Genomic DNA, 17,757 nt, shown 5'->3' with positions numbered 1-17,757 from the left:
CTCCTGCCTCAGCCTCTCCAGGACCATGGCTACTGGCATGAGTCACCACTTCTGGTTCCTGGGAACTCTTTACTAAGAAAATGTAGGTGAAGAGGTCACCTTCCACAGTGTTTATCAAGAAAGGAATTCACAAACTATTGTTGGACAAGGAGACCGTGAAGTAGGATGGTAGATTATTATTGTGGAATCCCAGAACATAAAACCTTGTCTGGATTGAGAAAAATATCCCAGGTACAATCTGCCTTCTGGACACAGAAGGGACTGGGGTCACCTCTTCTGAATGTGTGCCTCCTGCATTAGCAGTCTCTAGACCTGAGATTAAGCGAGACCATGACTAAATAAAAATAAATAAATAAAATTTAAAAAGACAGTCTAGTTATCAGCATCCTAAATTCTAACCCCAGGAGGAAGCTAAGAGAAGGTCAGGTTGAGTGGTATCACTTCCCTCTGCGCCCCCACCCTCATCGCCACCTGAGGATGAAGTGGTCCTGATGGTGTTTTCATCATGTGCTGAGCCATCGACACAAAACCTTCCCTGGTGGTCAAAACAGCACTGGTGATCCCACCAATCCATAGCCTTCCTGCTGAAATACGAGGTTCCTGTCCTTTGCACTTCTGGGTCTCTCCCTACAACTCCCCACACACATACTGCTCTTACCTCAGAACGTGTTTACAAAGATTCTTTTAGAAGCAAACATACCTATGAACAAAAGTCCCTTAGGTGAGAAAAGTACTACCCTCTAAAATAGGGCTATATTTACAAATTTTATTTCTTTAATTTCAAAAATACATATAAATGAAAACCTGCTCTCCAAATACAGATAAGCCTTTGCCTATCATGTGGTATTATTTATATCACAAAACACTGTCATATGAAAATCAGCACATAGCTCTCAAACACACCACTTAGAAGCACACACACTTTAAGCAATGAGTATCTTTCTACTTACACAGACCCCAGGTGGGAAGGTCGGAAACAGGGCTGCCCCTTGCTTCCCACCCTTGGGAGGTAAATACAAACACATGGTCAAAAGATGATGAAACAGAAATGTGGAAGCTACACACACTCCTTTAGACACATACACGTCCCTAGGCCAGAGCATGGCCCCTGCTACAGAGTCAGCGTCAGTGTATTTCTCAAAGGGAGAAGAGAGAGGTAACATCTGAATAAAAATGCAATGCAAAGAAAAGGCCAGATGATCAAAACTGTTATGTCTGTGTTTCATAGGGAAATCAGGAATCCTCAACGGGACGCAGACCCACAACCCAGTGTGTGCTATGACACCAGCACCCGTTAGTAGAAGCCATGACCTCCCTACATGGTCACATCTACATAGGCGTCACTGAGTGTCTGTTTAGCACAGACAGTCAATGATGAAGTCGTGTGGAAAGTGTCACCCCCAAAAATGAAGTGCAAAATCAACTTCTATGACTCAAGAGCTGAACCAGGTCAAAGCTTTGGTATACACTGGAGGCTGTTTGGGTGACGACCAAAGCTTACTAAGATTCTCTGATCTAGGGTTTCCTCTGTTGCTGCCCAGCTTGTGTTGCAGTATGAGAACTCTCACTTCATGTTTTGTGGAACTTGGCATGGCAGCTGCCTGCCAGTGGGCGCTTGTTTCCTGAACAGTCTCACCAATTACAGCGTGTGGACCAAGACTCTTGGTCCACAAAGCTCAACGACTATATAAATAAGAAACTGTACAAAGAAGAAGCCACAATCCCTTTTCCAAGAGCCGTTTCCTGGGCAGCAGTTCTGAAGGCACCACTACAGCCACACTTTGACCAAACTCCACACGCTGTAATTGGTGAGACTGTTCAGGAAACAAGCGCCCACAGGCAGGCAGCTGCCATGCCAAGTTCCACAAAACATGAAGTGAGAGTTCTCATACTGCAACACAAGCTGGGCAGCAACAGAGGAAAGACTTAAGGCAAGAGGAGGCGCTGGAGTCACCTCCACCGCCTCCGGCGGGAGTGGTTGCTAACAGCGGAGGCTGCTTCTCGGCTGCTAGCTGTCAGACACCATTTCCTCCTCCTCCTCATCTTCATCCTCCTTCCTGTCTAGTTCAGAGGTGTCTGAGGACTCATGGAGCAAGACGTATTCTCTGCTACTGAAGCCAAATTTAAGGACGTCTTTCTCCTTCAGTTCATAGTATCTCTGCGGCTCGATACGCTTGTTGTTCAGGAAGGTTCCGTTGCCAGAGCTGAGGTCGATGATGTAGGGCTTCACTCTCCGACCAACGGTGCCGTCAGCACGGGTGTACTCCACAAGCCTAGAAGAGACCGAGGAGAGACGCCTGTGAGCCGCGGCCTAGCAGAGACCATCTGTCTCTCTAACGCTCTCTGCTACAGATCTAGATGGTACTGACCTGGCTTGCACAGGATTCCGATGCCAACTGTGGAAAGTCAGGGGGGAAGTGCTGCCCCACAGGGAAATTGAAACAGTTTACATATACCGAAGAGAAAAAGTAAAGCTGGCTGTGGGTGGTGGGAGGGATGGAGGGCCAGAAGGATCCCCGTGGGGAATAAGAACAGAAGAATTGGGACTTGAGAGCCAAGGCTGCATGTGAGGCAGAGTTCTGCTCTGAAGACTGTTTACGGCCATCAGTTGCCTGTGCTGAGCTGCAGTTTTCTCACCTGTCAAATGAGGGTGTTACTGGCCCTGTTTCCCTCACACGACTATTGAGGGTCAAATGGTAAAGGGACATTTCCCAGGCAGCCAGTGCAGCAGCGTCTACCTGGCGCTCTGACTCTGGCTTCTAGTTCTGTTTGGTCCTCATACAGCCCTAGGGGCAGGTGGAAACAGGTCCAGAGCATGGCAGGATTTTTACATTTCTTTTTCTTCCTTCTTTTTATGTTTTTGAGATGGGAGATGGTACATAGCCCACACCTAGAGGATACACCAACTATCCTGCTTGGTCTCCTGAGAGCCAGGATTAAAGGCCCGTACCACCATGCAGTGGTTGGGCTAATATCTGGGTTTCTGACACCAAGTTCAAGCCTCTCGCACAGATGTTAAGAGAGTACCCACGGGCTATTAAGACTGTCCCCTTCCCCTCTCCCTCCCTCTACCTACCGGTACTGGAAGACTGCATGCTGCTTTGAGCAAGAGGGGTGGTCGATGGGGATGTCGGCAATGCGGCGATGCCGACCCAGGAGGTAAGCACTCTGCCGATGGATGTACATGACAGGAAGGACTTCATCATTTTTAAAGGGGTAGAGACGCCACCGTTTTTTGGGGATCCGGGCTTCTGGGGGCTCACTGTATTTAATAACCACACCCCGGAAGGTATTGGTGTCCTCAAGAAGTGCCCCAGAAAGTTCAAAGCTTTGTTTTTCTTTAACAGGCACCTCTTTGCTTCTGTTAGCAGCAGGGCGAGGGATCACCTCCTGGGCCTCACTGCCAGCACGTTCATTGTGCTGGCGATGCTCCCGGCGCCTGGCATTATAAAAGTCCCTCTCTTCTTCCTGGGCCTGGAGGTTCTGGCTGTCTCTATCCCGGCCCTGCCCACTGACAGGCTTCTTCTCATCAGAGCTCCTCCTTTGGCGGGAATGGCCCCGGTGCCGGTCTCGCTCACTGTTCCGGGCTCTCCTGTGCTCCTGTTCTGATGGCTCCCGGTGCTGGCGATCCTCTCGTCCTCTCCGTGCATGGTCCTCACGTTCCTGAAATTCAGAATGATTTAGTAAAGGAAGAATGGCTTCTACTCCATGAACAATCTGCCAGGTCTGGAGAGATGGCTCAGCAAGGAAGAGGTCTCATATTCGGTTCCCAGCACCCACATGGCTGTTGTCACCCATCTGCAACTACAGCTCCAGGGATCCAGAGCCCTCCAGAGCCCTCTTGTGGCTAGTGTGGGCACTGTATCTATGTGGTGCTCAGGCATGCACTGCAGGCAAAACACCTCCACACAAAAGTAATTAAATCTCAAAAAAGAAAAACAAAATAATGCAACAACCACAAAACCCCCAACAACACATCTGTGGCCTGGCCTCTGGTACTGAGAACAGGTTGCTAACTACACGAGGCTGTCTGTGTGGTTCTGTCCCCACCCCCCCACCCCCCGCCCCAAGGGCCATCAAGACTCTGTACTCCTCAAACACAGGCCTGATAGCTCAAGCCCGCATCCAGAGCCCTCAAAACAAGAGGGAGGAGGAGAGATACCCCTCGCAGTCATCTGCAGACAAACCCACAGGGCAGCATGGGTAGAAAACAGAACAGTCACATTTAAGATACGAAAAGTGAAATAATTTTAAAGGTTTCAGCCTCAATTACAAAGGCAATTGCTCCAAGGGCAAAGCATGGCAACAGCATTTCCAGAGGAATCTAACACTTAGTCTATCCCTGAAGATGTGTTTCTTCTAATAAGCAGGGCATCAATGCCAAAAGAAATGGGAATCTTCTCAGATTAGCAAAACTGAAAGGTTAGAACTAGTTACTGCCAAGAGAAGGAACTGGGGCTGCACACCTCTAATCTCAGCACTTGGGAGGCAGGAACAGGTGCATCTCCAGGGGTTCAAGGCCAGCCAAGTGCTTAGTGAGAATGAGAACCTGTTTCCAAGGGGTGGGGGGTGAGGCAGGAGACATCACTGGTGAAGTCTGATTGATAGTGCACCCTAAATATCAGCACTCGGGAGGCTGAGGCAAGAGAATCATCAAGAGTTCAAGGCCTGCCTGTGCTAGCAAGCAAGTTTCAGGCCATCCTGGGCCTAACTGGCAGGAGATAACCGGTCTTAACTACAAAAATGTGAATCATGAAATCTTTGTCTTTTTCTGCCGGGTTTATCAAGCAAGTCATCAGGGGTCAGAATTTTCTTCCTTTTAAAGGCTGAGTAATATTCATTAATATACATGCATATATGATGGTTATGGGACTAGGATGCAAGGCTAGGAGCAAGCTAGACAAGCACTCTACTTCTAAAGTTTATCCCCAGCCCTTTCTATTTTTTAGGCAGTCTCTCAGTAAGCTTTTAAAACCAGTACTAAACTTGTGATGCACCTGCCTCTGGCAGAGATAACATTCCTGCACCACCACACCTGCCTCCAGCAAATCTAGAAGCTAACTCTGCAGTTAAAAGCACTTTCTGTTCTTCCAGAGAAGATGGGTCAGCTCCCATCGCCCACAAGTTGGCTACAACTATCCTTAACTTAGGTTCTAGGGAATCTGTACACTTTTCTGAACCCTGTAGACAGCAGATATATACATATGCAGGAAGGCAAAACACTCATACACATGCAAAAAAATTATCTTTAAAAGATCTTTATCATACACATTCACAACTGTTCTAACGTTTACACAGAGATGCAGACAAAGGGCAGCTAAATTTTAAAAAGAATATAGTAGAAGGAATCAGGGCACTCAGTTTCAAGACTTATTTAATCAAGACAGCATGGTGAGCTGGGCAGAGGCAGGTGAACTGATGTGAATTTGAGGTCAGCCTGGTCTACAAAGCGAGTCCAGGACAGCCAAGGCTACACAGAGAAACCCTGTCTCGAAAACAAACAAACAAAAACACAGCATGGTACTGGCAGAATGACATATCCCTGACTGATGTCCAATGTGGGAGCAAAACTAACGATCCAATGGAGGAAACCAATGTCCTTTGAATGACTGGACCTGGAGCTCACGAGCACTCACAGGCCAAAGCTGGCCCACCCATGCTGGTGTAAACAGCACCGCAAACAATCTCTAAATCTAAAGGCCACAGGTTTACATGTGCACCCAGAAGGCCAGGAGGTAAGGAAGGATGAAGGTGGAAAGCAATGAGTCTGAAGCGCGTCGGGAGGGCTGGCGGCAGGGAAACGTGTGCACCCTGACCCTGACAGTGTCACAGCTAGGTGAGAAGTGGCCACTGGGAGAAGCGTGGAAACCTACACCTCTCTGTAGTATTCCTGACAAGAGTTATCAGAATCAAATCAGTAACTGCCTCCAGATTTAAATTCTCGGGAAAAAACAGCCCCAAATACATATCCAGCTCTCAGAAAAGCCAAGGCCACGGAAGCCGAAGCACCCACGGTGCAGCCTCTTCAGGTCTAGTATCAGCTCCAGACTGGACCATCCCATCAAAGGCTCCCGCCCGCTCACTCACCTCACTCACTTTGACCGTGGAGTAGTGAGGACTCCGGCTTCTCTTAGTCCGAGGAGACTTGCTTCTTCTCCCTGAGGACTTGCTTTTCTTTTTCGCTGGGGACCTTTTCAGAGCATAGTACACAGGATTTCACCTCAATGTCCCTTCCCCCAAGTAAATTTGCTTCAAGTATCGGGTCGCCTACTAAACACAGGACATTTGTAAAACCACTAGTGGAGTCAGGCCTTCCCTTTCCCGGTCACTTCTCCCAAATGCATACACAACTGCCTACTAAGCCTTCACACTAATTCTTGAACCCAAGGCCTCAAAAACCTTTCTTTTCCCCAGTCAGGCCATCCTACTAACGGGCGCCACTATCCCGTAAGTCAAGCTTGTTTGTTTTTTCTAACACACCCCCTTCTCCAACAACCATACCCAATCCCTCAGCAGGCCCCAGGGCCCCACCCTGTCCTCCATCCCGCATCGTTCTTAGCGGGCTACACTGCTCCTCATCACTCAATTCCAGATACTCTGGCAACTTCTAAAGCAAACACAATTCCGCTTCGGGATCTTTGTATTTTCCTCTCTCATAATCGTGTGTGTGTGTATAACTACATAGGTCAGGCTGGAACTCAAGATCCTCCTGCCTCAGCATCCTCATTTCTGGTTACAAGAATGCTGGACCCACACTGAGTTCTGCCTGGATTGTCAAAACTCTTGGCTCAAGAGGATGGACCAATCTTATCAATCAGGTCTCGGCTGAGACAGGGACCTCTTTAGAAGCCCTCTCTTCTTCCCACCCCGCCTCTCACTACCACATTGCCGTTTTAACATTAACTGAAACGATCGACTTGCTATTTTCCTTCTTGGGGTTAGAGCATGCCCAATTTCTCCAGGGTAAAAGCAACTGTCTCCTTCACGCTGTGGCCCAGTACCTCAATCCTTAGCCCACACTATGCACTCAGTAAACCGATGATGAAAACGAGTGCTGCGAAGGAGTCGCCAAGCCCTAAGGCGAGACACACTCTGACGGCAGACAAGTGGAAAAACATTCCCACCACATCCACCCGTGAATCTCATTTCAATTCAACAGGTGCTCTGCACCCCGAGTCGCTCGCAACGCCCAGGCCCCACGCCGTCCCGGCCGCAGCCCCACTCACCGGGCTCGGCTCCCGTGGTGGCTGGTCCGCCCGGGTTCGGCGGCGGGCGGGGACGGGCTGGCAGCTGGGGCGTCTGGCCGGCGGTGGGCCGTGGGTTCGGGACTCAGGCGTTCCTGCTTCACCACCACGGTCGCCAACGCGTCGCCTGTCCGGTGTCGCCGCCGGCCGCTTCGCTCCCGCTCGCTCTTCCCAGCCTTCATCCTGCGGCCCGGCCGAGATCCACTCGAACGGTCCGTTGAGCCACTAGAGCCGAAGGAAGTGACGGACAGACCTTTATATTTCCGCTTCCGGACGGCGCGCTATCCCAGAAGTCGTCACGGCGCCAGCCCGTGGTAGGCGGGGCCGCAGGTGATAGAGTTCGGATGCTGGGGACGCCCAGGCTGGTGGCCTGGAGTCCCTGCTGCTGGGAAGGTGTAGCTGGAGTACTGAAAAGTCAGGGTCAGCCCTCGGGAGTGTGAGGCAGGAGCGTCGCTGTAAATTCGAGGCCAGCCTGAGCAATTTAGTGAGACTGTCTCACTTTGAAAAAGTTGTAGCTAAAGAAGAGCTCTGAGCCCAAAGCCCCGGATTCTGTCTTCAGCATCGCCAAGTAGAGATTAATTGAAGAGCGGGGTGTGGTGGCACACGCCTTTAATCCCAGCACTCGGGAGGCGGATCGCTGTGGGTTCAAGGTCAGCCTGGTCTACAAAGTGAGTCCAGGACAGCCAAGGCTACACAGAGAAACTCTGCCTCGAAAAACAAAACAAACAAAAAAACAAAAAATAAAAAGACAGAAAGAAATTGAAATTAAAAGGGGAGGGAACGCTGAGGATGTAGCTTAGTTGTAGAGAGCGTTTGCCTCTTGTGTGCGAAGCCCTGGGTGCAATTCTCAGAACCTCAAAAATCACAATTTTTTTTCTTGAGACAGGGTTTTTCTGTGTAGTCCTGGGTGTCCCAGAACTCACTCTGTAGACCAGGCTGTCCGCCTGCTTCTGCCTCCCAAGTGCTGGAATTAAAGGTGTGTGGCACCACTGCCCGACTTTAAAAAAAAAAAAAAAAAAGTAGGAAAGCTAATCCAACGCTGTTTGTTGCGCATTGTTAATAGTTACAAAACATAGACAAATATCAACAATATGAAATGTTTTGTTTCTTTGTTTGAGATAATGTCTCTATGTAGCCTTGGCTGCCCTAGAACTCAACCAAGATCCCTCGCCTCTGGCTTCCAAGTGTCTATCATCGCCAAATACTGTACAGAGTCGGGAGATGACTTCCGTTTCAAGGCTCAGCAAAGGTCGTCTGCCCATTTCACATCTCGAATCAGACCTAGAGCTTGTGGAGCAAGCACAAAACTTGCACGCGGCCGGCAACGCCTCCCTCTGAAGCCCCGCCCCATCCATGGGGCAAGGAAAGGAGGGGTTTCCATGGTGACCGCAAACAAGGCTCCACCTGGAGGGGCCGCTACGGAGTTGCTACCCTTACAGCCACCATGATACCCCCCGCAGATTCTCTGCTTAAATATGACACCCCGGTGTTGGTGAGCCGGAACACAGAAAAACGGAGCCCCAAGGTATGAGCAGGTCTCAGGCGATTCGAGATCCTACAAGCTCGCAATGGGGAAAGACATCCCAGCTTTGAGGAGCTCTGGAATTTCCGGAGACAGAGATTGCTGGGGTTGACAGCTAAGGGAATTGGGACGGGGACAGAGGTTGGGAGAGGAGTACAAGAAGCCTAGCTGTGACCCCAAAGGACACATTTAAGATGAAAAAGAAGTCACATAGAAATAATAGGTCCAGTAGGGGCTTCCCTATCTGTAGAGTCAGAGCAGAGGCCTGAGGGCTCACTCTAGAAACACCAGTTCAAACACAGGGTCAGAGCCAGATAGCCCTAGTGGTGCCTTCAGATCATATTTCTGTTGAGACCACAGATGAGGGAAGTAGGCTGGAAATGGGGGAGGCTGTACAAGAGACCTGGAGTAATCTGGAGGTACTGTCTCACCTGTCTCTTCTCAGGCTCGGGCACTGAAAGTCAGCCCCCAGCAGCCTGGACCCTCTGGTCTAGTCCCACAGCCACCCAAGGCCAAGCTGCCCTCAACTTCCTGTGTCCCAGATCCTACCAAACAGGCAGAAGAAATCTTGAATGCCATCCTGCCTCCAAGGTAAAAAAAAAAAAAACAAAAAAAAAAAGCAAAAAAACAAACAAAACAAAAACAAAAACAAAAAATAAACCGCTGTAGCTGGGAGAAGATCCAAATTCTTGGCCCCAGAACTTAGGTGTCTAGGGCCAGGAAGTCTGGGTTTCCTCTCAGCTTTCTGGAGTTAATGGATTCTGAGTATGGTGGATGCTCACAGCCAGGCAGGAAACCTCTAAACCCACTTCGGAGCAGTTTTGTGACATTAGCTAGGCAGTCAGCTTTCAAATCTGGATCTCTATCCCAGCCCTGTTCCTCCTAGACTTCATTGCTGATCTTCTGCTTCTTTGGTGCCTCCATAAAGGTTCCTCCTAGAGATCCTGGTGTGGTGGCTTGTACTTAGTCCCAGCAATGTTAGACCCAGAAAGATTGCCTCAAAGTCAAGGCCAGCCTGGACTACAATGTGAGTACTAGGCCAGCCTGAGCTACATAGCCAAATTGTGTCTCAAAAAAAAAAAAAAAAAGAAAAGAAAACTCATAAAAGGCAAGGCCCAAGCCGGGCGTGGTGGCGCACGCCTTTAATCCCAGCACTCGGGAGGCAGAGGCAGGTGGATCGCTGTGAGTTCGAGGCCAGACTGCTCTACAAAGTGAGTCCAGGATGGCCAAGGCTACACAGAGGAAACCCTGTCTCAAAAAACCAAAAAAAAAAAAAAAAAAAAAAAAGGCAAGGCCCAATGAATCTCACCTTTAATCCCAGAACTCTGGGGACAGGAGCAAAAGGATAAGAATTTGAGGCCAGCCTGGGCTACATAGCCTAGCTAGAACTCGCAACCCCCCCCCCCCCCCGATAGACATTTTTATACCCAAGACGATAAATTGTTTCTTCTCTCAGAATAAAAGGTGCAGAGATGGGGAGCAAGAGAGAAGTGTCACTTATTAGTGGATTCTCTCTCACTAACATAGATGGTCTCCCTCTCTTGCCATTCTGCCTGAAAGTTTGTCATGGCAGAAATTGGCTGTGCCTGCCTCCAGCGCAGAATTCATTATGGGCAGCCATTGCCAACACAGCACTTGAAGAACCTCCATAGTCCCAGCATACACAAATGCTCCCTACTGGCTTGCATAAGGTTTTCTGGTGTTCTGTGTCTCCACCATAAGCCAGTGTGGGGAAATCCCACCGCATCTTCTGTTCAAATCAAGCAAAGCAAAGCAAATCTGTCCTCAGCATGCTAGGCAGGTACAACCTGGAAACAAAGGGTTGTAGACTCTTGGAGAGTAGAGGTTGCCCAACTAACCAACCCTGAGGTAGGTGTCCCATACAGGCCGCATAGTGGTGTAGGGCTTAGGAGAGAGAGGGAAGTGGATTCTGGTGACCCGGTGGCAAGAGTTCCAGGGGCCCTCTGCTTACATCTGGTGGCTTGTATCTGTGTCACAGGGAGTGGGTGGAGGACACACAGCTATGGATCCAGCAGGTGTCCAGCACACCCAGCACCAGAATGGATGTGGTGCATCTGCAGGAGCAGCTGGACTTGAAGCTGCAGCAGAGGCAGGCCAGAGAGACGGGCATCTGCCCTGTGCGCCGGGAACTCTACTCTCAGTGTTTTGGTGAGTAGGCTTGATAGAGTAAGCACTATACACTCTCTGCCTTCTTCTAGGACGAAACCAAGCCCTAGTTACCCCCAAACTGAAACCCTCGTTCAGAAATCATGTCTTCTTCCTTGAATCCTAGCTCTTGGGAGGCAGAGGCAGGCAGATCTCTGTGAGTTCGAGGCCAGCCTGGTCTACAAAGCGAGTCTAAGACAGCCAAGGCTACACAGAGAAGCCCTGTCTCGAAAACAAACAAACAAAAATACACAATAAAGAATAAAAATCATCCCTTCTCCCTTTGCCTGGTTTTCTCCTACACTTGCTGAATACATTCCTTTCCCCTCCCAGCCTCCCCTGCTCACCTCAGCTAGCCATCTGTCAGCCAAACATTCATGGTCACCTTGGCACCTGATTCCTCACAGATGTTTGATTCCCTGTGTTTGTTTTTGAGACAGGGTTTCTCTGTGCAGGCTTGGCTTTCCTGGACTTGATTTGTAGACCAGGCTGGCTTGGAACTGATAGAGATCTGTCTGCCTCTGCCTCTGCCTCTGCCTCCCTGAGTGTTGGGATTACAGGTGTGCGCCACTGAGTCTAGCTAAAAAGACTTTTCATCTTGAGTGTTGCAGGATAGTTGATCACATTGTGAACCCCAAGATTGTGAACTGTAAGAAGCCTGTCTTTTGTTTGGTATAGTTGAGCCCTAACACACACCTTTAATCCAAGAGCTTTCTGTTTATTGTGAACAGGTGATTGTGGTGTAGCTCAGCCCTAGCATACACATTTAATCCAAGAGTTTTCTGTACACAGGATTTAATAAAGTTAACCCTAGGTTAAGAAGCAAGCAAGAAACCAGCTGAGCCGGGCGTGGTGGCGCACGCCTTTAATCCCAGCACTCGGGAGGCAGAGGCAGGCGGATCGCTGTGAGTTCGAGGCCAGCCTGGTCTACAAAGTGAGTCCAGGATGACCAAAAAAAAAACCAAAAAAAAAAAAGAAACCAGCTGACAGGGATTACAGAGTAGGAGGGACGTTGAGTTGAACAGTACTTAAGACAGGTGTAGAAGTAGAAGGAGCTCCTTAGCTCTTGGGCTTTTAGCTCTTTAGCTCTTCAGCTCCTTGGCGTGTGGCCTTTTGGGCTTTTGAGCTTTCAGCTAGCAAGTCTTTGGCCTCAGGTTTTTAGCCTTTTCCTCCTGGGATATCAGTTGAGCTAGTGAGTTTTTGGGGCCTTTTCCATTGGGACATGAATTGAGTAGGGAGGTCAGCTGTGTGCTTTATCTGCCTCTCTGAGATAGCAGGTTTTCACACCAACATCTGGTTCCTGGGTCTCTATTGGTAAAATAGGACATTTGGTAATTTCATTTAAAACAATAATTATTTTATGAAACTCAAAAAAAAAAAATTTAACACCATTTTAGTTGGGGCGTGGGGGCTGGGATTAAAGGCATGCACCACCACTGACCAGCTTAACACAGGAGCACTTTAAACAAGAGCATTTGGGAAGGCCAGTTCTTCCTATATCCACTTTGTGCCTGAACATGGAAGCGCAGGGACCAATGAACACAACAGACCTGGGGCTTGAGTCTCTCTCCCCATGCCAGGCTTGCAGACATGCTCTTTCCAAGTATCAGGTTCAAAGGAGTGGCTGTGTGGCCTAGGGTTTTTTTGCGGGGGGGGGGGGGGGGGGGGGGGGGGGGCATGGAACGCACCCTCCCATAATGCCTTCTTGTAGACCATATTTTTGGTTTGTGTGTGTGAGTGTATTGCATGCATGTGTATGTGTGCACATGTGTGTGGTTGTGCTTAAATGTATGTGCACATGTGTGGAGACCAGAAGTCAATGTTAAAACTCTTTATCTTTCTCCACTTCTTCTTCTTTTTCTTCTTTTTTGAGATTAAAAGAAAAAAGAACTCTGTGTGTGTGTGTGTGTGTGTGTGTGTGTGTGTGTGCATGTGTGTGTGTGTTTTACCTGTGTGTATATCTGAGCACCACATCTGTGTGGTGCTTGAGGAGGCTTGGATAGTATTGGATACCCTGAAAGAAGAGTTACAGATGGTTTTTAGCTGTCAAACACGGATTTTCTGGAAAACAATGATTTTAACTGCTGAGTCATCTCTCCAGCCCCTCTAATTTTTGAGACAGGATCTCTCACTGAACCTGGAGTGCATTGCTTTAGCAAGACTAGTTGGCCAGCAAGATCCAGGGGACTTTCTGTCTCCACCTCCCCAGGGCTAGGATTACATATGTATGCCACTGTACCTGGCTTTTTTCATGGGTGTTGGGGATCCTACTTTTTTTGTTTTGTTTTGCTTTGTTTTGTTTTTCAAGACAGGGTTTCTCTGTGTAACAACTCTGGCTGTTCTGTACTTTGTTGGTACACCAGGTTGGCCTTGAACTCTCAGTGATCCGAGCGCTGGGATTAAAGGCGTGTACCACCACTGTCTGGCTTGGGTATCCTACTTTTACCAGCTGTCATTTCCTCAGATCCATGCCTCTGAGAACACACCCTAAGTCCTTCCCAAGATGAACGGTGGCTTGCTATAGACAAAGGGCATATCCCCTCACCACTGCCTTTTATCTCTCTGTGTGCATATTGGAAGATGAACTGATCCGGGAGGTCACCATCAACTGTGCAGAGAGAGGGCTGCTGTTGCTCCGAGTCCGGGATGAGATCCGCATGACCATCGCTGCCTACCAGACTCTGTATGAGAGCAGTGTGGCATTTGGCATGAGGAAGGCACTGCAGGCAGAACAGGGGAAGTCAGACATGGAGAGGAAAGTGAGTGGGGTTGACACGTACCCTTGGCTTCCAGACTCTTCTGTAAATCTTGGGGCACGCAGTTGTCATAGCAACCCTGGATTCTGGCCCTGTGGATGTCGTCCACACTAATCCTGCAAGGCCCCAGTGAAGAGGTGGTCTTGTCTGAGGACACTCCATGCCAGTCACTGACTTCCCACTGGGTGGCAGTACATACCCTGGCATTGACTTAGGTTGGCCAGCTGTGTCCCGAGTCTCTCCACCCAGGCTCACAGAGATCATACTCTCGGGGATGTCCCAGGATGATGATGGCCACTCTCCCTTCAGATTGCAGACTTGGAGACAGAAAAGAGGGATCTGGAGAGGCAAGTGAATGAACAGAAGGCAAAATGTGAGGCCACCGAGAAGCGGGAGAGCGAGAGGCGACAGGTAGAAGAGAAGAAGCACAATGAGGAGATCCAGTTCCTGAAACGGACCAATCAGCAGCTGAAGGTAAAAGAGCAAAGGTCACGCCCCACGGTCACGCCCCACCCCTCAGGGGCCAGACCTACAGGTCCCTTCCTACTCCTGATTTCATGTTTCTTCATTCTTTGAAGCAGTGGAGATTCAGTATCTTGAAGAACACTGGCCAGATGCTGTCAGCCCAAACTCCATCCCCAGCCCTCCTATTTATTTATGTATTTATTTACTTATTATTTTTCCTGTTTGGATTTTGAGACAGGGTCTCATATAGCCCAGGCTAGCCTCCAACTCACACTCTTCCTTCTTCACCTCTGTACTACCGGGACCACAGGCACATGCCATCATGCCCAGCTCTCCTTTTTAAAGAGTGTGGTGTGTGTGTGTGTTGTTGTTGTTGTTGTTTGGGTTTTTGGAGATAGGGTTTCTCTGTGTAGCTTTGGCTGTCTTGGACTTACTCTGTAGACCAGGCTGGCCTTGAACTCACAGAGATCTGCCAGTCTCTGCCTCCCTGAGTGCTAGGATTACAGGTGTGCTCCACACCTAGCTTTAAAGAATTTTTTAAAGCTCTGTTTTTTATCTATGTTTTGCCTGCATTGCTCATACATGCACCACATGTGTGCTTGTTGGATCCCTGGAAGGGGAGTAATGGATGGCTGTAAGCCACCCGTGAGTGCTGGGAAACAAACCCTGATCTTCTGCAGGAACAATTAGCACTTTTTAAAAAAATTATTTATTTATGCCTGCATGTACACCTGAACACCAGAAAAGGGCATCAGATCACATTATAGATGGCCGTGAGCTACCATGTTGTTGCTGGGAATTGAACTCAGGACCTCTGGAAAAGCAGTCAGTGCTCTTAACTCTGAGCCATCTCTCCAGCCCTCCTTTTGTTGGAAAGAGGACCTGAGTTTCCCGGGTTGCCTTGAACTCACTCTAACCCAGAGAGGCCTTTCTTTGCAGTTGTGCTTCTGCCTCTCCAGTAGCTGGGATCACAGGCTTTTAAATGTTGGCCCATGTGTACTGACTCTGATGGGGGTGGGGTGGGGCTCCTTTTCTAAGTTCCTTATCCCTTTAGCTGTGGAGGAAGTCTATTCTCAACTCTAACCACTGCCTCAGTCTGCCTCTCCACTGTAGAGCCATTATGCTTACCAATCTGTTTCCCTCTTGGGAAAAAGATGTGCATAACCAGAGGCTGCAACAGCATCTGTCCCCTCAAGCTGGTCATTGCAGCCTTCCTCCATGGTCTAGGTCTCCTCATTAGGCTCCACCAGGAGTGCTATCCACCCCGACATCTTGATGCACTATAGTAGCAAAGACTTTTGAGGATGCTTATGTGGAAAGCTCCCCGTAGGTGCATGGCAGAGGAACCCAGCTATGGGTGGTTTTCCTCAGCCCAACTGAGGTGCTAGGAGAGGGCTGGGTGGGAAGGAGATCAAGCCACAGGCTGCAAAGGCTGAGCCCCAGACAAGCATCATGTTTATTACAGGGCAATTTTTCCTTTTGTCCTTCAAGACAGGGTTTCTCTGTATAGCACTGGCTGTCCTGGAAGTCTGTAGACCAGGTGAGCCCTGAACTCAAAGATCTGCCTGACTCTGCCTCCTGAGTGCTGGGATTAAAGATGTACCCACCACTGCTTGGCTACAGGGCAACTTTTATAACTATTGGCCACCCCCATATATTCTGAGCAGAAGCTACGGGGCTAGTGCCCAACAGTACAGCATAGCCAGGTTCTGGGGCTTGTGGGTTGAGCATCACTCCTCTAAATTTGGTACCCATAGCCGCTCCCTCCTCCCTCCTTTCTCGCTTAAAGCCAAAGGTCTGGCCCTTGAGATAAGGAAGGCTTTGTATGAGCCATCAGCAGATGATGAAAGATTTCGCTAGTTGCTTAAGAGACTGTTAGAAAACAAAGCTAGAAACTTCCCCTCAGCCAGATGTAAATGTTGACTCAGCAGATTCCAAAGCTGGTTCCTTAGTTCTCACAAGAGCAAAGCTGAATACCTTAGCATCCTTCTAACATCCAAAGGCAGCCTTGAAATCCCCAGGGTGAACGATTCTTTACAAGCGAGTTCTTTTTACTAGCTCAAAGCTGCACTACAAAGAAAATTGTGTTTTTAGTCCCCAGGATAGACCTTAAGGGTCTGTCATATCACCGCAGTAAATCATTGTGCTGACTGCTAGAGGAACTAAGTAAGCCCCAAGTGTTTTAGGCTCTACCTACTCACTGGCCACAATGTCCTCTAACTGAATGCCAGGCTCTCTAGGCGGCCGCTAATCTGCCGTTTCCCAGACCTCTGGTCCTAGGTCCTAGCAGAGCTCCATGTACCAAATGTTTAACTTAGTGGGTATACTCAGGCTTAGGAGCGATGGAAAACCACTATTTCAACAACTTATATTCCATTTCCCTTTCTGTGCTTTCTATTATACACTGAACTATAACTGTATGGAAACAAGGACTGCTCATGCAATGAAACCGGGCCAAGCCTGAATCCAGCCAGAAATGAGCAGAATAGCAGCCTTTGGGCTATTCCTCCCAGCTCAGCTACGTGTTAAGGTGCAAGATGCAATGTTTTTTGTTGTTTTGGTTTTTCGAGACAGGATTTCTCTTCTAGTCCTGGCTGTCCAGGACTCACTTTGTAAACCAGGCTGGTCTTGAACTCACAGAGATCCGCGCCTGCATCTGTCTCCCAAGTGCTGGGATTAAAGGCATGTGCCAACCATGCCCGGCCATGCAAGATGCAAATATTAATGGAGTTTTGTTTTTGTGTTTCAGGCCCAACTGGAAGGCATTATTGCACCGAAGAAGTGATTTCCATATGGGCCTCAGCAAGAACCATGCACGTTCATAAGCCCACTGTAATAAAAAAGCCAGTTTCCTGAGTGAACAGCTATACCCTCCCCATCACCACTCTATGCTTAAAGTCCCAGCATCACAAGAGCATCCGCACCCCAGGTCCTCCCCACATTTATTCACCCTATGCAGGATATCAAAGCCTGACTCCACACTCTCATGAATGAACAGCTGAGGAGGAAGCTACATCTCACACATAGTTCTAGTCAGCCTATGGCCTGAAGACAGTTTGGTAGATCCAGAAGACTTAACTTATAGACCAATCTCCATTCAAGGAAGCCCAGGGAGGACACCCATCATCTAGTCAAGTGTCAGAAGTACTGTTCTTAAAGTGGTACTAACACTTCCTTCCAATTGGTGGGAGTACCTCAAGTACCCCTGAAGGGGTGCCAGAAAGGACTTCCTCCTTGGCAGCTCTGACCCCATCCCCGTCAAGGCTTACCCCAAGGCCTATGAGCCCCACAAGAACCATTCAGAGTTGAATATATCCCAATACTCTGACTTCAACTAGAAGTCACATCTTTGACCCTCATCCAGTACCCTGAAGAACTAAGTCTCCACTAACGCAACCTACATGTGCGGCCATGGTCCTGGAAGAGCACTTCCTCTGTGCTGTGCTAGCTTTGTGGCCAGTGCGGGAAAGCATTTGTACCCTAACAAGCCCAAGTAAAGTCAACAAAGTTTCCAGAGCACTCTTCATTTCTCCAAGCCTCACCACTAGTGTCTCTGAAATACTTTGTGCTCTTACAGCTTTGTGCGCTCCTAGCCCCAGCACTG

At 48.9% G+C, this 17,757-nt stretch overlaps 2 protein-coding genes across 3 annotated transcripts; one reads left to right on the top strand and one right to left on the bottom strand.

Annotated features, from left to right (window-relative positions):
• Positions 1-1,660: 1,660 nt before the first annotated feature.
• Positions 1,661-7,487, bottom strand: Snip1 (Smad nuclear interacting protein 1). Of its 2 annotated transcripts, none has more exons than XM_051171367.1 (4): positions 7,227-7,487; positions 6,088-6,190; positions 3,077-3,663; positions 1,661-2,273 (listed from the first exon to the last, which is right to left on the bottom strand). In XM_051171367.1, exons 1-4 carry the CDS (start codon positions 7,424-7,426, stop codon positions 2,009-2,011), a joined length of 1,155 nt encoding a protein of 384 aa, XP_051027324.1. In that variant the 5' UTR covers positions 7,427-7,487; the 3' UTR covers positions 1,661-2,008. The 2 variants fall into 2 exon arrangements, with proteins under 2 accessions (XP_051027324.1, XP_051027325.1); XM_051171368.1 differs by having other exon boundaries at positions 6,097-6,190.
• A 1,116-nt stretch (positions 7,488-8,603) lies between these two features.
• Dnali1 (dynein axonemal light intermediate chain 1) lies at positions 8,604-17,502 on the top strand. Its single transcript, XM_051171379.1, has 6 exons — positions 8,604-8,769; positions 9,212-9,357; positions 10,766-10,935; positions 13,513-13,691; positions 13,998-14,162; positions 16,903-17,502. Exons 1-6 carry the CDS (start codon positions 8,689-8,691, stop codon positions 16,936-16,938), a joined length of 777 nt encoding a protein of 258 aa, XP_051027336.1. The 5' UTR covers positions 8,604-8,688; the 3' UTR covers positions 16,939-17,502.
• The last annotated feature ends 255 nt before the right edge of the window (positions 17,503-17,757 follow it).

Source organism: Acomys russatus, chromosome 29 (assembly GCF_903995435.1).
Source record: "Acomys russatus chromosome 29, mAcoRus1.1, whole genome shotgun sequence".
Lineage (NCBI taxonomy): Eukaryota > Metazoa > Chordata > Mammalia > Rodentia > Muridae > Acomys > Acomys russatus.
The sequence above is the reverse complement of the archived record's forward strand: the minus strand, read 5'-3'. Positions and strand labels throughout refer to the sequence as shown.

Excerpts from the sequence above, each read along its gene's own strand:
- Snip1 (XM_051171367.1), bottom strand. The coding sequence starts at position 7,426 with ATGAAGGCTGGGAAGAGCGAGCGGGAGCGAAGCGGCCGGCGGCGACAC. Across the intron at positions 6,191-7,226 it reads CACCACGGGAGCCGAGCCCG|GTCCCCAGCGAAAAAGAAAA; the intron begins GTGAGTGGGGCT and ends TGCTCTGAAAAG. Across the intron at positions 2,274-3,076 it reads CATGCAGTCTTCCAGTACCG|GCTTGTGGAGTACACCCGTG; the intron begins GTAGGTAGAGGG and ends GGTCTCTTCTAG.
- Dnali1 (XM_051171379.1), top strand. The coding sequence starts at position 8,689 with ATGATACCCCCCGCAGATTCTCTGCTTAAATATGACACCCCGGTGTTG. Across the intron at positions 9,358-10,765 it reads AATGCCATCCTGCCTCCAAG|GGAGTGGGTGGAGGACACAC; the intron begins GTAAAAAAAAAA and ends TCTGTGTCACAG. Across the intron at positions 14,163-16,902 it reads GGACCAATCAGCAGCTGAAG|GCCCAACTGGAAGGCATTAT; the intron begins GTAAAAGAGCAA and ends TTTGTGTTTCAG.